We start from the raw sequence: 19,972 nt of genomic DNA, 5'->3' as shown, positions 1-19,972 counted from the left end.
AAGGCATTCTTACAGAGCTTGTCTGAAATTTCGCCACATTGTATTGACATCTTTGATTTGCTTCCTTTGCTTACTTAGTCGCACTTTCGCCAACAGCGCGGCGCTCATCCGTCAAAGCGGCGGAAAACGGAAATTAATTTGCTGTGCGGCTGGTGCGAAGTCAAGGCTTCGCAAACCTTTTCAATCTCTTTTCATTGTCATAATGAATGCCTTTTCAGGTGTTGTCGTAAAATGCCAAAAAGGATAAAGGGCATGAAAAATGTAAATTTAATGGAAACAGAAAACGAAGGAGGGGTGTAGCAATAAAATTTATGGATTTTAAATATTCTCAAAATATTGTATTCAGACTAATAAATACATGCATGCATTAATATTATTATGTTTTTCCCTCACTGCAGATACCACGAATGTTGCTGTAAGCTGCTTGTTGCGCCAACTGTCCTTCAGAGTCGCAATTGCTTGTTAAGAGTACACTCAGTATATGACACCCTGAGCACACAATAGTAAAATTTTAAATGACAAGTATTTGCAAGAAAATCCTACCGCTCACATCACCATCATATCGCCCGAGTAATGCCAAAGCCACGACAAAAACGTCACTGGCATTGGCTGAAAACGGGCCAATTATACCGTCTCACACTTATTGTGACATCAATATGTATACCACTTTGCAGTAGTGCTTCCGGCACGACGAGCTACTTAACCACTGAGATATATAGCACCCCTAAGAGCAACAACAACAGCACCAGAAGCCAACTGCATACACCAAGGAAACAAAAAAGCCTTACAAAATCACAGGAGCTGGAACAACAGAACTTACAGGCAACCCAAATCAAACTAACCAACACGCACCAAAGCAAACATAAACTTACTCTCCAACCAACACACAGTCATGAAAGTGCGCCAACTGAACGTGCTGTCTTGGCACAGACAAGAAACCGTCCCAACGTCGAGCTTAATTTGCCTACGCCTCCGTTTGAAACAAGTAGTGGTGATGATGTGGCATACGGTACAAAAACAAAGGTGGAAAAGCATACGCATATAGCATATGGTCTACAACAAACACCGATCCACCACGCCACACTCGTAAAAGTACAAAACGTTAGCGGCGGTATTCAGCCCGACACGCAGACTGTGGAGAAAATAAACTTTAGCCGCAGCTCGATGAGAATTTCAGCCAATTGGCCTCAAAACAATTTGAAGGTTAATCAAGTGTTTGAAAGTCAACGTCGCATGACGACGGCAGAAATTAGGCGCAACAGCCGGCGAATTGTTTTGCTTGGTCTGTTCGAGCTCTCCAACCGACAGGGACAACGTTTAGATGGCTGGAGTGAATTAAGCGCGGCACAAATGGCCGTAGAACATATCAATAGCAAGAAAATTTTACCCGACTACACACTGGAGCTCTTGACTAACGACACACAGGTGAGTAAATCTAAATAATGGCTAAATGTAAGTTTAAGAGTTTGCTTATACTATGCAATGGAGTAGAATTACAATAGTGGAATATCATAAATGTAAATTTAGTAATACGAGTAGGAACTAACAAATTGGACAAAGCTTTTCAATTTCAATGGGGAATACTTATTATTATTCGAAACATTTTTTTTTTTGAAGATTATCTCTTCCAAATGTTGGGATTGTTCGCATAGACTGTAGACTTTACATATCTCCACAGAAAAAAAGTTTAGTTGTGTGATATTATGCGATCTTGGTGGCCAATCGACCGATCAAAAACGTAAAATTATCAGCTCACCGCAGTGTTCTCTCCATAAGTCCATTGACTGATGCGATTTAAGGGAAGTGACGCCCTCTTGTTGAAACCAAATTGTGCCAAAAATAGACCTAATCGCTGAACAAAATTTGGCTCGAAAACATCGGATCTTCTTGGAACTTTTCAAGAGCTCATAGAGCGAAGCCATGTCGCTTGGAAGAACGAGCGTCTTCAGTTCTTGCACAAGCTATACTATTTTTTGTGCATATGCTTTCTATTTAAGCTCTCGACGTTGGACAAGACGTTCCACGTCAGTCCGAGTTGTTGCGAACGGCACCGAATCGACTTTCCACGGTCTTCATGTACACTCTCAGCTATGACTGCTACATATATTTTCTTCACTGCGTTCTAGACGTACATAGTCTATTCGCTCGAATATTATTCAATAATGAAATCTGGGTCTCAAGATGGGCGATGTTGTTGCGAATAGTAGGCTCAGTAGGCCGATTATGTTCGCGCGCAATACACATTCTTTACAGAAGGTGAATTTTCGTAATAAAGTTAAACGATTTGTAACCATTGTTCAGTCGTAAGTCTTACCTATTGAAATCCTCTACTTGGATTGCCCGCTATTACATACTATCATGAATAATAAATCCTAACGAAATACAACGATTTTCTACAAATCAACCTGTATTGATACAAAATCTAACAAAGTCTTCAAAATCAGTCAATATTAAAGCAATGCTAAAGCAAATATTCAACAAAAGCTTAAGTGGCTATTTGGTACTTTATATATGAAAAGGACTGCGTACATAAAAATAAAAGAATATAATGGTTATAGGTATATAAAAGTATGTGGCGCAATTTTCTAACAGCACATTATATATGTACATATATGCTCATAAATGCATGTATGCTCACACATATCCCTATAGAGAAATTTCAAGAAATTAAGGTTCAAAATCAAACTAGGCCAAAAATATCGCTTTAAACTAAAAAAAATTTCTTGGCAGAGAATGAACTAGCACTACTAGGATCAGAAATCAGAGTTTTGAAAAGACCAAATCGATTTTTTATGAGTAATTTGTTTCAACTAATTTAAATTATATTCATAAAAAGTGCGCTTAAGAAAATTTTATTTCACTAAGGGGAGAACATTTTTTGTGATTTTCGTTTTCGGTTCTGATCAAAGTCTGTTGATTGTAATATCGTAGAATAATCATTTAAAAGACAATGTTTCTTATATGGAAGAGATTTGCTATAGTTGGCGAACCAGTTGCGCTTGAAGGTTGTACTAGTTGTAAGGCTGTTTCCACCTAGCACATTTTACTTCAGAAACATGTGCATGTATTACATATTTGTACGGTTAAGCTTAGCGATGGTTAGTTCATTTACATCAAACTTTTAATGGGCAAACCAAATTAAGCGCTTAATTATGAAATCGCTTAAATGCACGCACTAGAAAATTGGGAAAGAGCGGTGATAAGTGAACAAACTTTAGCACAAGCAGATATGTCTAACACACTGCTGATGAAATATATGCACTCTTTTGATGTTACAAAGAATGTATTCGTATTATAAGATAGAGTAAGAAACCGCAATTTTTGTAAAACCTCTTATTGTTACTGTTGGTAACTTTATTGTCAACGTTTCTTGTTTTTTGTTGATTGTGCCTAAGGAAACTAAATTAGACTTAAATTTATATTTTTCATTAAAAGTTGAGATACCAACTTGCATTGTCTAAAACTTTGTATACCTCCAGTGCTTTCCACTTTTAATAATTTAACTGAAATTCGTAAAATAAAAAAATTTAAAACTTGAGTTTCAAAAGTTGCTTTCAAGCAGAGTTATGAGGTTAATTAGAATGATGATGAAGATGATATTATGAAATCATCGATATTCAGATACTTCATCTATAAATCTATATTGTAAGGATCGATATGTATTTCACAAATTTCGAAATGTAGGAAAGTTTAAAGGTGAGCAGCTTCTGATACGCGTAATATTTCGGTATTAAAGATGGTTTAGGCCGTAATGAAGCGGTACGAAAATATTCTTCTTCGAGTACTCTACAAAGAACCAACCATAATTTTAATATTATTTCAATATTCGTGAGTGTGCTGATTCTATCAGGTAAAAAATCAGCAGACTTTTAAAGGTTGCAAATATTTTCAACAGGACTGTGCACATTTAAGGGGAGGAAAATCGCAGTCAAGTGACTTAAACGCAATTTGTGCGTGCACAATTTTGCATTAATACTAGAATTTGTTGGGAGGCAAAGACAGGCAATACTACTTCTACGCCAAACAACCTGTACATATATAGTACATACATATATAAACATATAACATATATGTATGTATATGTTTCTTGAAATTTCATTATTCAGTGATTCTAGCGAATAGCGTGTGCTCTAAGGAACTATAAATACACTCGCACGCAACAGCATCTCAACATAAATCTATACCCACATACGTAAGCACATATATGTGTATTTAAGGATGTAAGGATATCCATACCTAATGAAAGGAATGCTCATTTCGAGTTTGAATGCACAAAACTATATAAAATATTCATGGGGACACAATGTAATCTCCTGTTTAATAGCCAGAGTAAAATTTCTTTAACGAACTTTTAGCCGCTTTAAACCTGGCATGCTAAAACCATCTTCAATAAAATATACAAATACTTACATATGTGTAAAATAAGTACGATTTATGATATAAACAATCTCTATGATATATACGTATAATGTGGTATATGTTCCTAATTATACAGCTTACAACTCACACTTCTCATAATTCTCTATTCTTAAGTATCATAAGTATGTGTATGTAGATATATGGATGTGTATAAATAATATATTGCATTTACTTTGGAATTCTCTGTCCGAATGCCTACCCGTCTGGCTTAGTGTGATCCCGGTGTTGGAGTTGATCGATTTTTTCATGCCATTTACACGCAACCTGACACACGTATGATTATGCTGCTGGGCTCCGCCTGTTCGGAGGTGACTGAAAGCTTAGCCAAAGTGGTGCCGCATTGGAGTATTGTGCAGGTAAGTAATCTTACAGGCATTATATCTATGTATGTATATAAGTAGTAGAGAAATCACTGAATTAACTGCTACTTAAATAACAGCGCACTTGGTGTTCAATTAATCTGAAAACTTATTTGATAAATGAAATGCGTACAAAAAGTTAAATTTTAAGCACAATAATTCCCTAAAATAAAAGTGTGTAAGTATTTTATGGAGTGAATTTAATGAGAAATCATTAATTAAGGAATAACTTTTGCAATGTCTGAAAAGTTTAAAATAGTCTGAATTTTTTGTGCAATTCCAAAAAATATTTTTCTTAAATATTTGAAGCGGCTGCTTTATGATTTGATAAGTGTTCTAATATAATAAAGGAGCAACCTCAAATACTCGAGTTATCTTTTATGAAATTCTGAAGAAATTTATTTTTTAGTTAGTATAGATAGTTGGATAGTTAGTAAGTAAAATTGTTCACCCGTTCTTTAAAAGAGTTACCAAAAATGCCAATGAAGTGTTTCAAAAATAGAGATTCCGAATACTGATCTCTTACTCTTATTGGAGATGAATTTTACAAATAAATTCCAACAAGACACTTTGATAAGGGATAATCTGGTGATCCCGACATAATCTACAATATTTTTCAATGTGAGCTTAAACGATAGCACGCTTGTAACCGATGGGGGAAGTATTGTGGAAACTGCTTCTACAAATATTTTCTTTCCACAGACCCCGCTCTCAACGATGTTATCGAGGCATATGTTGACTCCCTCGATTTTTGGTTCGAGGCATCGCGAATTCTCATTAATTCCGCTGAAATCGCCACCGTGTCAAAGCAAGTCAGTTTACTTTTGCATAACGACCGCTCCAGGGGCCGACATCGCCCCAGGTCTACGTCGCGCAACAAATCCGTCAACCGAAATCCCACTCAGCCTTTGTTGGTACCACGCTAAATTTGGTAAAACGCCACAAAGTGCCGACAGCCGTGTACCTTCAAACAGACAGTTGCAGCTGGTAGCTCACAATAGGCCAGCACAGTTAGAATAGTATCATAGGTTATTATTACACCCTGAAAATGAAAATAAATTTCCGACTTTGTGTTTACGATACATCTGCCAAAATATATTTTTTAATTGATTGGGGGGCAGACGTTTCTGCCGTTCCAAGGGCAACGAAGATAGCTCGAGCATTCCCCACCTCAATGCAACTGTTTGCCGCAAATGGCTAAGCTGTGCTTAGCTACGGTAAAGTCATTCTGAAGGTAGACCTGAATTTACGCCGTAAATCCCTATGGAATTTTACTATAACAGACGTCTCACAGGCCAGATTAGGCGCCAAAAGCAGCTGCGCGGTCAGAATTTGAGGTGTTAATTAAACTGGGCATTTGTTGTCCTTCATGCAGTAACTGGGCGAGTCCCTTACACATAGTGCGCAAGGATGAAGGATCGTGGAGGCCATGCGGCGACCAGACCGTTACTCGCTGACGTTCCTGCAGGATTTTTCAGCAATGTTAGCAGGTAAAATAGTTTCTTCTAATATTTACCTTTAAAAAGCCTTTTATCGGGACGCCGTTTGGACTATATGAGTTCATATGACGTTTGGGTTAAGAAACGCCCCTCAAACGTACCAGCGCATAATGAACGAGGTGTTTCGAAGTTTAGAGTTCGTTTTCACGTACTCTGACGACGTTGGTCTTCAGTCGTTGGAGAGACTTCAACTTAAACATCAACGTCTCAAAATCAAAGTGTGGATTTTCTTAGCATGAACACTTGGGACATTCGATCACGAAAGATGGAATCCGCCCACTTAACGTAGATCCCACTTCCGACTGTCGCTAAGAAACTTAAAGGTGTCTTCAATTCTTGCCTAACGCGCTGGAACATCAAGGACCACTTTCTGCCATGGTCCCGGGTAACAAAAAAACGACAATATCACTCTTCATTTGACCGAAGCAACAAAACGCCGCTTCGCAGTCTGTTCTATTCTGAATGAAATTGTTGATGGTTCTTGCTTTTCGCTCCACAAGGCGGCAGACCGAAAAGCCAGGCAGTTTGACTTTATATCCCAGATTACTACAGATATACTTCACATTAAAAGTGAAGGGAATATCGCCGCTGATCTTTTTCACGAATACAATCTTTGTTTTAAATTACGAGGATCAAGTCCACGATGGAGAATCAAATTCGTATCTTAATGATATAATCTAACATTCTCTTAAGCTGAAGAAATTTGTTTTATCTTTCAATTCCAAAAGAGTCTTTTGCGATGTCCCTACAGGTTGCCTACGTCCATTTGTAACTTCGAAGTTTCGCATATGTGCTACTGCAAAACTGCTGCATTAGGTGCCATCTAAATAAAATCATACCACACAACAAGAACTAAAGCGCCGAGAGCTTCCCAGTCAACGACTCCGATACTTACACATCGACATAGTGGGCCCGTTTCCGTTGTCGGAAGACAACAGCCATTGCCTAACGATAATTGATAGATTTACCCGATGGCCAGAGGTATTGCCAATACCAAACATGGCGGCACCGGTAGTTGCTAAGGCTTTGCTTAATGGCTGGATTGCGCGTTTTGGCATTCCCATCGGCATCACATCTGACCCCGAGAGCGCGTTGTTCCAACATCTGTTCCAATGTCTCGGTATTTCACATTTACGTACAACACCGTGCAACCCGCAATACATCGGCCCAGTTGAGCGATGGTACCGCACATTAAAATCTTCGATTCTGTGCCACAATGAAGATCAGTAGACGTCCTATCTACCCATAATTTTATTGAGATTACGGAGGACATGAGATGTACGCCTTCGGAGCTCGTTTACGGCACAACGCTTTTCTTGCCTTCGGATTTTATCATCGAATGCAACAGCAAGACAGTGAAAGAACTATGTACATCACATAATGCAAGAGCTGCCGCCGATACTTCTTGGTATACCCCAATAAAACCGTTCGGTCACAGCAAGCTGGAATCAAGCCACTTCGTCTTCATTCGAAATAACTCCGTTCGCCCATTATTATCGGCACCCTTCAGAGGCCCATTCAAGGTTGTCAGCCGCACTGCTAAGTATTTCGTTGGTGAAGTCAACGCTAGCAAGGTCAAACTTTCCATGGTTCGCCTAGAGCCCACCTCCATCGCAGCATCTTCAGGAGGGGGATGTGCGTTATGCGATCTCTGACAAAGCTTTCTGGTGCAAACCATCAAATATAATAATGAATTCGTACCTCATCTTAAATGTAAAATCTAAATACAAAATATTTGATATACATATATAAGCATATAATTTTTAATATACTTATATATATGTATATATAATTTATCTATCAACACTGTATTTGACATTTTATCAATTTATCTAAACATATTTTAATACAGTCTACGAACTTGACCCTTTTTTACGGACACAGTATTCTATATTGAAGCATACATTGCCACAATGTGATTGGTATTTCTACATATTATATAGTATATCAATGCATACAGATATTTGTGCACATCAACATTGTCGCCACGCACACATGCAAATTACAAAGATATAAAATATAACAAAAGTTCTTTTGGTCTTTATTTATGCCCACAGGTTTCGTTTGGTTCCACTTCACCAGCGCTCAGCGACCGCAAGGAATTCCCCAACTTTTACCGTACCGTCGCACCAGACTCATCGCACAATCCCGCGCGTATAGCTTTCATACGCTTCTTCGGTTGGGATACCGTTACCACATTTTCCCAGAACGAAGAAGTCCACTCATTGGCTGTCAATGATTTAGTAACTGAACTGGAGGCAGCAAATATCTCCTGTGCGGCAACCATTACATTTGCGGCGACGGATTTCAAGGAGCAACTATTACTGCTACGAGTAGGTAGATTTATCGACTTATGTTTGCGTATGTTTGTAACTACATAAAGCTCAGACACCAATTTGTACGTATACATATGTATGCCGTTATATATATTTATTGTGGTGATAATTCTCATAAGCTCATCAAGTTTGGTTTTGACTTCTGAGCATTTTTTTGGGTATATGTATGCATATAGGGTATATGTATAGCATATAACATTTATATGTATTTCAACAGAATGACTGAAAGCTTTTTCATATTCACTGGAGGATTAAAAGCAATTTGTAATTAATACAAAGCCAGACGGACTCACACCTTAATTGGGAAATTATAAACTTAGCGTTTGGAAGCCCAATCGGACACATACTACTTTTGCTCTTGTCCATTGCAATTTCATAAGATGTGCTTTCAGCGAATTGCTTTACAGCTACTACAGACTAATTATTCTTTGCGATTTTTACGCGTATCAGAACTCTATAATGGTACTGGTGCCACTTTGTATAAGAATTTAAGTTCGTTTTACCACCCTTATTTCAAAAAGAATACATTGTTGTATCCATCCCTAGGCAATGTAGCCTAACGGAGGCAAATCGTATAAGCTAAGAAACTAATATCTAATGGTGGTCTTCCGTAGAGACCTGGAAACATTCAGAACTTGCCAAGAGAAACTAAAATGTGAGGAATCGTATGCATGTATCAAACGCATCTGACGACACACATTTTGTATATACCTCATCCTTCCTCTTCCTTTGCTTACCCCGGCGGGTACTGCGTCGAATACTTTCAGAGCTGGAGGGTTTTCATCCATCCGGACAAGATGACCTAGCCAGCGTAGTAGTCCAATTTTAATTCGCTGAACTATGTCAATGTCATCGTATATATCGTACAGCTCATCGTTCCATCGAATGCGATATTCGCCGTGGCCAACGCGCAAAGGACCATAAATCTTTCGCAGAACTTTTCTCTCGAAAACTCGCAACGTCGACTCATCGGTTGTTGTCATCGTCCAAGCCTCTGCACCATATAGCAGGACGGGAATTATGAGCGACATTAGGCATTTCAAAAAAACTTTGGTTATGGGAAATCTGCAACCTTGAGATCACTCAAGAGCAGTGTTTTTTGTTGGCTTTGTGCCGGACGACGAATTCGAATTCACCTAGGAATATGCTCCGAAGATGGCCAGATCGGCCAGAAAGAGACGTATCCCGTTTTCTAGGGTTCACAAGGTCCTGTATTTTACAGTTTTGACTCTTTGCGATTTCCTTTTCTTTCCAAAATTGAAAGTTACTAGTCAGTGAAGTCTCTGCACTTCTGGCCCAAAAAAGAGATTTTTTCCAGATAGTTTAAAGAAATTATCCAATTAGCTGAATAAAAATTCCTTTTAATACATAACCTCAACACATTTTTTATCTCTACTGCAACTAAAATTCTTTAACGATGACACACCTAATTGTGGGCAAGGCCAACCTATAAGCTTCTTCGCAGCACTGTGTGAACGAACTCATAATAAATGCATAGACGCCATATAAAATCGATTAATTTGTCGTAAATTGCAATTCCAACACATCATTGTTTATTCCCCAATTCTCTACACTCATCTACATAGCTGAAATAAAAATATACGACTTTATATATAATATATGTATATCTTTCTCATTCTGTTGTATCGTCATATATTTTCGCAATACGCTGACCGCACTGCTGTTATCGACGAATCGACAATTTGCGCCCACCCGCCCGACAATTGTCAACCGCCTACCGACGCCATCATCGCTGCGCTCAAAGGAGACGGATACCCGCATTATTATCGGCAGCTTCTCGCAGGACTTAGCACCACAAGTACTTTGCGAAGCGTTTCGGTTACGCATGTTCGGCGCGGATTACGCCTGGATATTGCACGAGAGCATGGGCGCGCCATGGTGGAACGACATATCGGCCACTGGAACCAATTGTACGCCGAAGGAACTGCAGGACGCCGTCGAGAATTTGATTATCATTGCCAGTCACAATAGGATTGTGGGAAATAAGACCAGCTACAGTGGATTGGTAAGTCGATTATAGCAACAAGAACAACACGAGTAATAATACTACTATTTATGGATATTTAATATGACGAAATCTGAGAAGAGATTTCTGGTTTTATATCAGCTGTAAAAGCAGCCGTAATGCAGAGTGGGGAGATGTTTGATGAAATGCCAGATTGCTGACAAAACTGTATGAATTCGCGAACCGTGGAATGTCGGGAAGCATGCTTTTATATGCTTGTAAATTGTATTTGCCTTCGTATTGACAAATGTGCATGAGTGTTGGTCCACCTATACATATGTATCTGTGCTTGTCGTAACTTCGTCGATTTATAGGTTTTGCCATGTTGATTTCTCCATTGTTTGTTTGTTGGTATGTTTGATTGTTTACTTTATGGCAGATTGGTCAGCGACTTTGTCGGCACGAAAAATGATTTATTTGATTAGACTATTTCGTGGTGGCAATGGATTTGTGCTAAATGAGAATTGGAATTCAAAATGTATGTATTTATTTAGCAATAGGATAAAATTGCTCAATGAATTTGTTTAAGTAGTTGGTGAATTGGGGAAAAAGTTAAATGTGTATATACTTATTCTTTTGGAAATGAAAAATAAATACTCATTAATACTATTTGGCTAGATACAATCAATAATAGATCCAATCATGGAACAAACGAAAATGGAGAACACTCGAAATAAATATCTTAAAATGCTAGTGGTATTGGATGTAATTTTGCTTTTTTAAAATAAAGCACGCAGGCAGGACAGGCTTGCTCATAGCCGAAAGATGACGAATGAATCTTTCACATCATCTACTCACTCTAAGTCTATATTTAGAGGTTAAGTTTGAATAGTTGGGACTGAAAGTGCAAAATTTTGAAGTTTTAGTACAAAGTTTGCACATCTTGACAGGCTTGATATGATATTCAGCTGTATTGAAGTCAAATAAAAGAAGTAAGGAAGGGTTATCGGTTTTCGGTTATACTCTTGCAACTTAACCGTAGCCTAAGGAAGCACAAAGTGCAAATATGCAAGTTCGAAAGTATTTATATTAGGTATATGGGCTAAAAGAAGTATTGACCCTATTTAATCCGATTCAGAACACAGGAAAGAACTTTCTCTGAATTTCAGTGATATGTCTCATTTATTCACCGATATTTTCTGTCAAAGGTCAATTATGCATAAACCGACAAGTATCTAGTAACATAGAACAAAACTGCGCTGATATCTCTATGGATTCTTTTCCAATAACAAGTTATTTATTTATTGGAAGAGAAATCTTTTTGATATTTCTAAACAGATATCTACGATAAATAATACTGAAAAAATTGGTAAATATTAACTAAACAAAACAAAATGATCCAAATGTAATTTATGGACAACTGTCAACATACTTAGGACTTTAAGTTCATTAATGAGAAGAAAAAAATTTGTTGGTGGCCCAAACCAACCTACTAACTCTTTAAATACGATTGATAATTTTGTAAAATATTTGTTTACGAAATTACTTCATAAATATTTACATCGTCACGTTGCGAGACTGTGACTACATGATCACTGCGGAATGAAGGAAATAGTATTGCTTTCCTGTATATTAGTGCAGGGAAGAAAACTATTCAACACAACCAAAATGTCGCCCTATCGGTATGTCGAACATGTTAGGGATGTCCATTAGTATATAGTGATGGTGCTAAATAATTTTAAATTCATTTATTCAAAGTGTTACGTCTAATCCTCTTTTAATAACGTTTGTTTTCAGTACTCACGCCATATGATTGTGCTTTCATATGTAAATTAGACAATGAAAGAGTTTGCTAATTTTAGTAAAGCTTATTAAAAAAAATTTATTTTTATCCGTTGAAACAAAAATTCATGAATTACCATTTTATTCTTTATGATCAGAGCAATGAAATGTTCTTGTCCGAATTACGTCAGAGGGCTAATGGTTTGCTTGATAACGGCAGTGTTGATAAACAACGAAAATCGAGTGCGGCACGAACTCAGAATTTATTAAGAGATAAAGCTTTGAACACTAACGACATACCCACCCTAAACGCTATAGCCGTATCGACTTATGCACCTCAAACGTATGACGCCGTTTGGGCAATCGCTTTAGCATTACGAGCTGCCGAAGAACGCTGGCACAAGTTGGGTTTGCAATCAAAACTCAATCAATTCGATTATGTGCGAGCGGATATGGCGCGGGAATTCCTTCAACAGATGGCGAAATTGGATTTTCTGGGAGTGTCGGTAAGTGAAGCGCCAGTTTAACATTTTCCTTAAGAAAATTTTACTTTTTATACAATAGATAAACGGAAATTTGTAAAAACAATGCGAAGTTATATTCTTCTACAAAAATACAATACTGAATTTGTACTGAGTTTTCTAAATTAATATTGTTTTTTCCCTCACTTACAACTTGCAGGGTCCAGTTTCCTTTAGTGGCCCGGATCGCATTGGCACAACGGCTTTCTATCAAATACAAAATGGCACACTCGCGCTCGTTGCCCTCTACTATCCAGCAGTCAGTCGTTTGGATTTTCACTGCCCCCATTGTCGTTCGGTGCGCTGGCATAGCGGCCAAGTACCCATCGCCAGACGAATTTTCAAAATGCGCGTCGCCACTATTGCGACGAGCGCCTTTTATACGATAGCCACTCTATCGGTTGTCGGCATCGTATTAGCCATAGCTTTCCTCGCCTTCACGTTGCACTTTCGAAAAATGAAGTGAGTAGCCAATTGTGAACTAAAGCGTTCTGATAGTTTTAAAAAGCGCAAAAGCACTGCGAAATGGCAAATATGAGAGTGCCATTTAAGTTGTCATCAAAGTACTTGCCATAAATGTGAATTTGAACCATTTCGTAGTTTTCTTTTGTATAAAGTACCACCTATTTCAACAAGCTTACTAACTTTCCGTTTTTAATTTTCTTTTTTATTTTTTTACAAAAACAATTTTTCTTTGGCGAAGAGCTATTAAGCTTTCTAGTCCCAAGCTGAGTAATATTTCTGCAGTTGGCTGCGTTTGTGTGTATGTCGCAGTAATTTTGCTTGGACTGGACTACTCCACGCTACCCACTCCGGAGACTTCATATTCTAATGTTTGCACGGTGAGTATTGTATGAGAAATAGTTTAATTATCTAACGAGTAGATATTTTCAAAAATAACTAGGCTATGAACACTTAAGTTGGTATACCAATATTTGACCTCCATCGCCACTTAATTGAATAATTTATATTAGTGCAGGATCCCATTATTTCGAAATATATTTGCTATATTTCATACAAATGATGTTTTCAAAATGTTTGGGTTGTGGAGGTGATCTTCTTACTAACGTTTATCTTAGACCTTATTTCGGACTTATCCTTCAGATGCTTGTATCATTAACCAAATACCGGATTTTAATAGACTCCAAAAAGAATGCCGGTTAAATTTTCGAAATAAGTAGAGGCTTTCCTTCTCTTCTGCTATTTTGGTAATGTGATCCATTATACTTAAGATGTTCAAACAAGGTTTTCAGAATGCATCTCTTGATTTTCGTTTCATCTAGCTTTCGAAAATAAAAGAATAAAGAGAACAAAAACAATAGAACACGACGTACGTAAACGCAAACATTTTAAATTCTTAAATAAAATATATTTTTTTAATTTTTTATTTTAAACTTGGAATCACCATTGACTTTAATTTTTAATTCTGTATTTTTGGTCAAGATTTGCAAGATGGCGCACTAAAAATATAAATGTTCGACAAGCTAGAGAACAATTATTCTGAATATTGAAATTCAAGTACCAAAACTAAATAAAAGTTATTGAACTGAAAGAAAAAAACGATTCCAAATCTTGAGTCAAAAATATATACACCACATGTGTTTACTAACAAAAAAAGATTTTAACAAAAAACAACATTTATTATTATTGCACCATAAATGAAGTATTTTATTCGGATTTAAATTTTTTGACCCAATACGGGAGATTTATTTTCATGTTAATAAATTTTTATGCAAAACTGCAACAACAAGGCTGCCATCGGCCTAATTTGCATAGCTGAATATCCCAATTCACAACAATTGTTTGCCAACACAAACAAACACACACAGTCACGCCGACAAAAGTGAAAGTGTCGCAGACAATGTCAAATTTTAATTTGCATAATTTGAGGGACGCTGCCAACAAATTTGTGGCAATTCGTTGTTTGTATTGTTTCATTTTTTCGTTTTTCTTTCGAATTCGCTGCACATAATTCACAAACATTTTATTTAATTTCTCTCTTCTCACGCCCATCTTCGCAGGCACGTGTCTATTTGCTCTGCGCTGGCTTTTCGCTGGCATTCGGTTCGATGTTTGCCAAAACATATCGCGTTCACCGCATTTTCACACGCACCGGCAGTGTATTCAAGGACAAAATGCTACAGGACGCGCAACTTATTATGTTGGTATGTATACTGTTGGTGGTCGATGCCCTCCTCGTCACCCTCTGGGTATTCGTCGATCCGATGGAGAGGCATTTGCACAATTTGACGTTGGAAATCAGCAGCATTGACCGAAGCGTCGTCTATCAGCCACAGGTGATTTTTAAAGTTAATACATATGTATGCCATTTATATGTGTAAACCATATAATTTTACCATATTTATGCATGTTAGTATTTGAGTGTGTAAAATTTAAATTTACATTTAACATCAGGGGTCTGGGCGTATAACAATTGTGATAATGTGCCTCAATGCTTTACTCCTCTTCTTATTTACATAAATATCTACTAAGCTTTTGCTAATTACTTCCCAATTACCAAGATATTTCTAGCTTAAAAATCTTATACCATGTTCCCACCGTCACTCAATCATAAAGTTCAAGTTGCTGAGTAAGTTTGGTACAATCGTTTTGTTAGGTATTTGTGAGCTTAGGGAAGTATTGACTCAATTCATCCAATTTTCGACATACAGACATACCATTATCAGGAAGGGATTATCCCTGAATTCTCTTTTAACATTTATTTGTCATAAAAGTAATGGGCTTTAACAGTTTTTGTTCATACCATGTCGGGCGTAAAATTTGATGTCTCTGTCGTTCCGTTTGTATTACAGCTACATATATGTTACAGTGGTGTAATATGGACAGTTTCAGCAACTGAAAAATTCCTTGGTGAAGAAATTACGGATGCAAAATTTCAGATTGCTATCTCAAAAACTGAGTTCGCATATATACAAAACGGCTAAATCGACACAGCGCGTCCCACTGATCATTTACACATATCCAGGTCACATATAAATATTTTATAGGATATCTGACATTCCCTTTGGGTTTTACGAACATGGCGGCAAACTTGGGTGGAACAAATATCTTACTGACAAATAATTTATTAATAATATTTATTATACAGTTTATTATTAGCCAAAAAACATGATAACACATATAAAAATTGTAACTTAATATCAAACCAGGTCGAAGTTTGTCGCTCGCAACACACTCAAGGTTGGCTTGGCGCTTTATATGCCTACAAAGGCCTGTTGCTTGTGGTTGGCGTGTATATGGCTTGGGAAACGCGTCATGTGACCATACCTGCACTCAACGATTCGCAATACATTGGTGTATCTGTGTATCTAGTAGTAATTACAAGCGCCATAGTTGTGGTTTTAGCCAACTTGATTTCAGAACGAGTGACACTAGCGTTCATAACTATAACATCTCTGATACTGGCATCAACAACGGCAACATTGTGTTTGTCATTTATACCGAAACTTCACGATATTTGGGGACGAAGTAAGTATTAAGTAGAAAGTACAATAGTTTAAATAACTGTTTATAATACGAAAGAACTTAGTTTCAAGGATGTCTAGAATAAATGCTTCGAATTCTCGATTAAAATAAATAATAAAAAGTTTTAGTTTGGTAACTTAATAAAATTTGAGTTTCCAAAGAATACAAGAGACTGGCTCTAAAAAAAATTCGATGCCAACTCGAATAATAATTTTTGTGTTCAGATGTTATTGTCGATCCAGTGATCCACAGCATGGGTTTAAAGATGGAGTGCAACACGCGACGATTTGTTATAGACGATAGACGAGAGCTGCAATACCGCGTAGAGGTACAAAATCGCGTCTATAAGAAAGAAATAGCTGCACTAGATCAAGAGATACGAAAGCTTGAACGTATGCTTGAATTTGGCACTGCGTCATCAGCTACATCGTCTTCCTCATTGGTGGGAGGACAACAAAGGGTGAGCATAAGAAATTACCTTACAACTGTAACTTTATACGTCTATAAAAGTACTAATCCCAAAACTGAAACCAAAATGTTACTTGAAAGATCCTTTCGCCTTTATACAGTACTTATTATTTCCTTTATCCATACTCCATTTTATTCGGACAGCCTGAGTTAACAGTTACCAGTGACACTTCTATATTTATGCATCCATCGTCATCAACTTTCCCTCCGGTTTTTCCTGCATTGCCACCGAGTAATAATAAATCACGCGCACCCAGCATATCTGGCATCCTGCCCAACCTTTTACTATCTGTTTTACCACCGGTGATACCGCGTGCCAGTTGGCCCTCTGCTGAATACATGCAACTTTCTATGCGTCGTTCTATTGCGTTCGCCTCGCAGCCACAGCTGGAAGAGCGTAAGAGCGCTGCGACCTGCCTGGCCGAACAAGACCTATACAATCTACGCATTGCCCACCGACAAGCGACGGAAACCAAAACAGGACTAATCAATCGCCTACGTGGCATATTTTCACGTACAGCCTCAAGTAACAAGGGTTCCAGTTGTAGCCTTGGCGAGCAAAAGAGTTTGCGTGCTGCATTTAAGTCACATATGGGACTCTTCACGCGTCACGTTCCCACCACGCAAGCAGCCTCTTGTAATGCCATCTACAATCAGACAAACCGTAACGATGAAGGTTCAAACGGGTCTAATGAAGCGCCGCTCAAAGCAATGAAGCGATTGTCATTTGCTAAGAGCGGTACACATTTGGATGTTGCTACGCCCGACCCCAATTTTCTGCAAATACCAACAATATCAGCAGAAACACCAGAAGAGCCTACCCACATGGGTTTGATACTGCCACTCGACGAAAGCGAATTGGAACGCATCGGTGTAGCGCGTTATACCAAAGTACACGAGACTAAAGTGAACTTCCAACTGCCTGCTAATCGGCGACCGTCCATTCTAGAACCACAACCCTCTATGCGTGAGCGAGTGCGTTGCTCTCCACGTTTTCCTCATCGCGTAGTGCCCACCAGCAGTCTGGGCGCATTGGAGGAGGCTGATGATCGCAGTAGCATAGCGTTGCAGGAACGTATACCATTGGGTCGTGCGACTGGTGCCGGAACTTGGAAATCTATGGAAGTCACTACCGAATCAAAGTTATCACTCAGTGTGACACCAAGCGAAAAAAGTAGTACACCGACATCGGGCGAAGTCGAGGATATAATCGAAATTGAAATTACCAAACCCATGGATTAGCATAACTAGCAGATGAAACCCTTAGTTTAATTCTTTTATATTTGATAGCCTCATATTTTAACCAGGTAACCACCCTACTGGTTAATAATGAAATGAAAGAGGTGAGCATTCTAAAGTAGTGTACGAAATAAAACTCCGAACAGTCGTCAATTACCCCTTTAGGGTAAAATAATTATAGCATTTTCAGTTTGTAATAAATAATACCCGTTAACAATTGACGTTATTTCAAATTTTCTACCTGATACTTTTACACAGACAATCCTTTAGAATCTACATTTGTAAATAACTAGATAAGTAATAAGAAAATACCATTTTAATGAACTCCAGAAACTATTCTAAGTAGCGACCCTTTAGTGATAAAAAATATTTAAGAAAGATTAAGAACTCAACAGCGCCAGTTAACTGAAAATTAGGTAGAAAAAAATTACAAGTTGTATATTGAGTATGAAAACTCAAAAACGATCAAATATATATATATATATATATATAATATATGTATTTTAGTATATAAAGTAAAAAACTGATTAACATTGCTTCTTTAACAAATTTTTATGAAGAACAAGCAATACATTTCAAACTCACAATCATTTTACAGTTTTTTGTTGCTTAAGGGGGGATGATTTAGAAGCTGCAAAAAATCGATTTTTTTGCTTAAATCTCTTTAAAAATAATTCAAGAGTATGTCCTCAGAGTTTTAGATGAGAATTTAAAATATTTTCGAAGGTAGAAAGAAAATAATGAGCGAGCGTCTAGCAGATATATGCGCGATTGGGCAAAAAGCGAAAACTTTGACACGCGATTTCTCGGTTTTTCATTTTCACGATTTTTTTTTAATTGGAGAGCGGGATAAAAAAACTAAACGTCGTGTGGAATTATCTTCTAGTTAAACTAAACAACCTAAGAAAAGTCAAGTCTGAACATATTTTTAAACAACATAAAGTAAAATTTTTTGGTCAAAAGCCACTTCAATTTTTAAAAAATTTCTAAAATTTTACACAAGCTTTTGAAATTTTTTTAGTTTAACTAGAACATAAATTATTAAAAAATATGAATCTCTTTGAATTTTTTGTTTCCTATAGAAATTGCGACCTGCATCCTGCCCTGCACATGCGAAATGCATCGGGCAATTGCTTAACAAAGGCGGAATATCAAAGATTTCGTATCCAAAAAAATGTATGAATGATGTTTAAATATATAACTATAAATCCTAGAAGTTTTGCTTTAATCACTTATTTCTTTCCTTCCCAAAAAAATCCTCAAAAACATAGATTTTTTGCATCTTCTAAACCAGGCTCCCCCCTTTATATTATCCAAGTGTAGCGGAGAAGGGATATATTATACATTAAACAAACTTATTATACAGATATCGGAGCTACCGAGATTCAGTAGAATAACCCGCTAAGTATCAAAACTTTGTATTTACTTCAATGAAAATTTCACCAGTCATGACATGGTTCTAATTTTTTTATTTAAAAAAAACTGTTTATGAAATCTGTACCTTACACAGCCGTACGTTTAATAAACGGTAAAACCGAAAAAAATGTACTTATAGAAGATTTAAATTTTTTATTCGTAACTGTGTAGGCAAAATTAGTGAAAATTCTGAGTTCTAGTATAAATATATATTCGTTGAAACTCTGGAAATACAAATGATAGGAAATTATATTCAAGGCTTCAATTTGAAGTGCACTATTACCAATATCATTCTGAGCAATCGAATAAATTCATAAATGTGATGTATCTCTTTTCGAACCCCTAGGTATTAAAACTTTCCCTCCATATTTACGAATGCTAGTATAAGCAATATACTAAAGATTAGCATTAGAAGGATACTCATGGTTTACATAGATTAACCTATTTGTGTAAGAATAGAAGTACCAAAACAATCTTAGCT

At 37.2% G+C, this 19,972-nt stretch overlaps 1 protein-coding gene across 1 annotated transcript in view; it reads left to right on the top strand.

Moving 5' to 3' along the window:
- LOC105223591 (gamma-aminobutyric acid type B receptor subunit 1) overlaps positions 1-19,534 on the top strand; it is a 38,523-nt gene extending 18,989 nt beyond the window's left edge. The window contains exons 2-12 of the mRNA XM_029549195.2: positions 399-1,425; positions 4,632-4,775; positions 8,335-8,610; positions 10,379-10,639; positions 12,520-12,867; positions 13,043-13,344; positions 13,586-13,724; positions 14,904-15,179; positions 16,053-16,371; positions 16,593-16,828; positions 16,981-19,534. Coding sequence (XP_029405055.2) covers positions 574-1,425; positions 4,632-4,775; positions 8,335-8,610; positions 10,379-10,639; positions 12,520-12,867; positions 13,043-13,344; positions 13,586-13,724; positions 14,904-15,179; positions 16,053-16,371; positions 16,593-16,828; positions 16,981-18,078 — 4,251 coding nt within the window. The 5' untranslated portion in view covers positions 399-573 and the 3' untranslated portion in view covers positions 18,079-19,534. The remainder of the gene's footprint in view (positions 1-398; positions 1,426-4,631; positions 4,776-8,334; positions 8,611-10,378; positions 10,640-12,519; positions 12,868-13,042; positions 13,345-13,585; positions 13,725-14,903; positions 15,180-16,052; positions 16,372-16,592; positions 16,829-16,980) is intronic.
- The last annotated feature ends 438 nt before the right edge of the window (positions 19,535-19,972 follow it).

Source organism: Bactrocera dorsalis, chromosome 1 (assembly GCF_023373825.1).
Source record: "Bactrocera dorsalis isolate Fly_Bdor chromosome 1, ASM2337382v1, whole genome shotgun sequence".
In the NCBI taxonomy this organism is placed as follows: Eukaryota; Metazoa; Arthropoda; class Insecta; order Diptera; family Tephritidae; genus Bactrocera; species Bactrocera dorsalis.
This window is presented reverse-complemented; position numbering and strand designations above follow the sequence as displayed.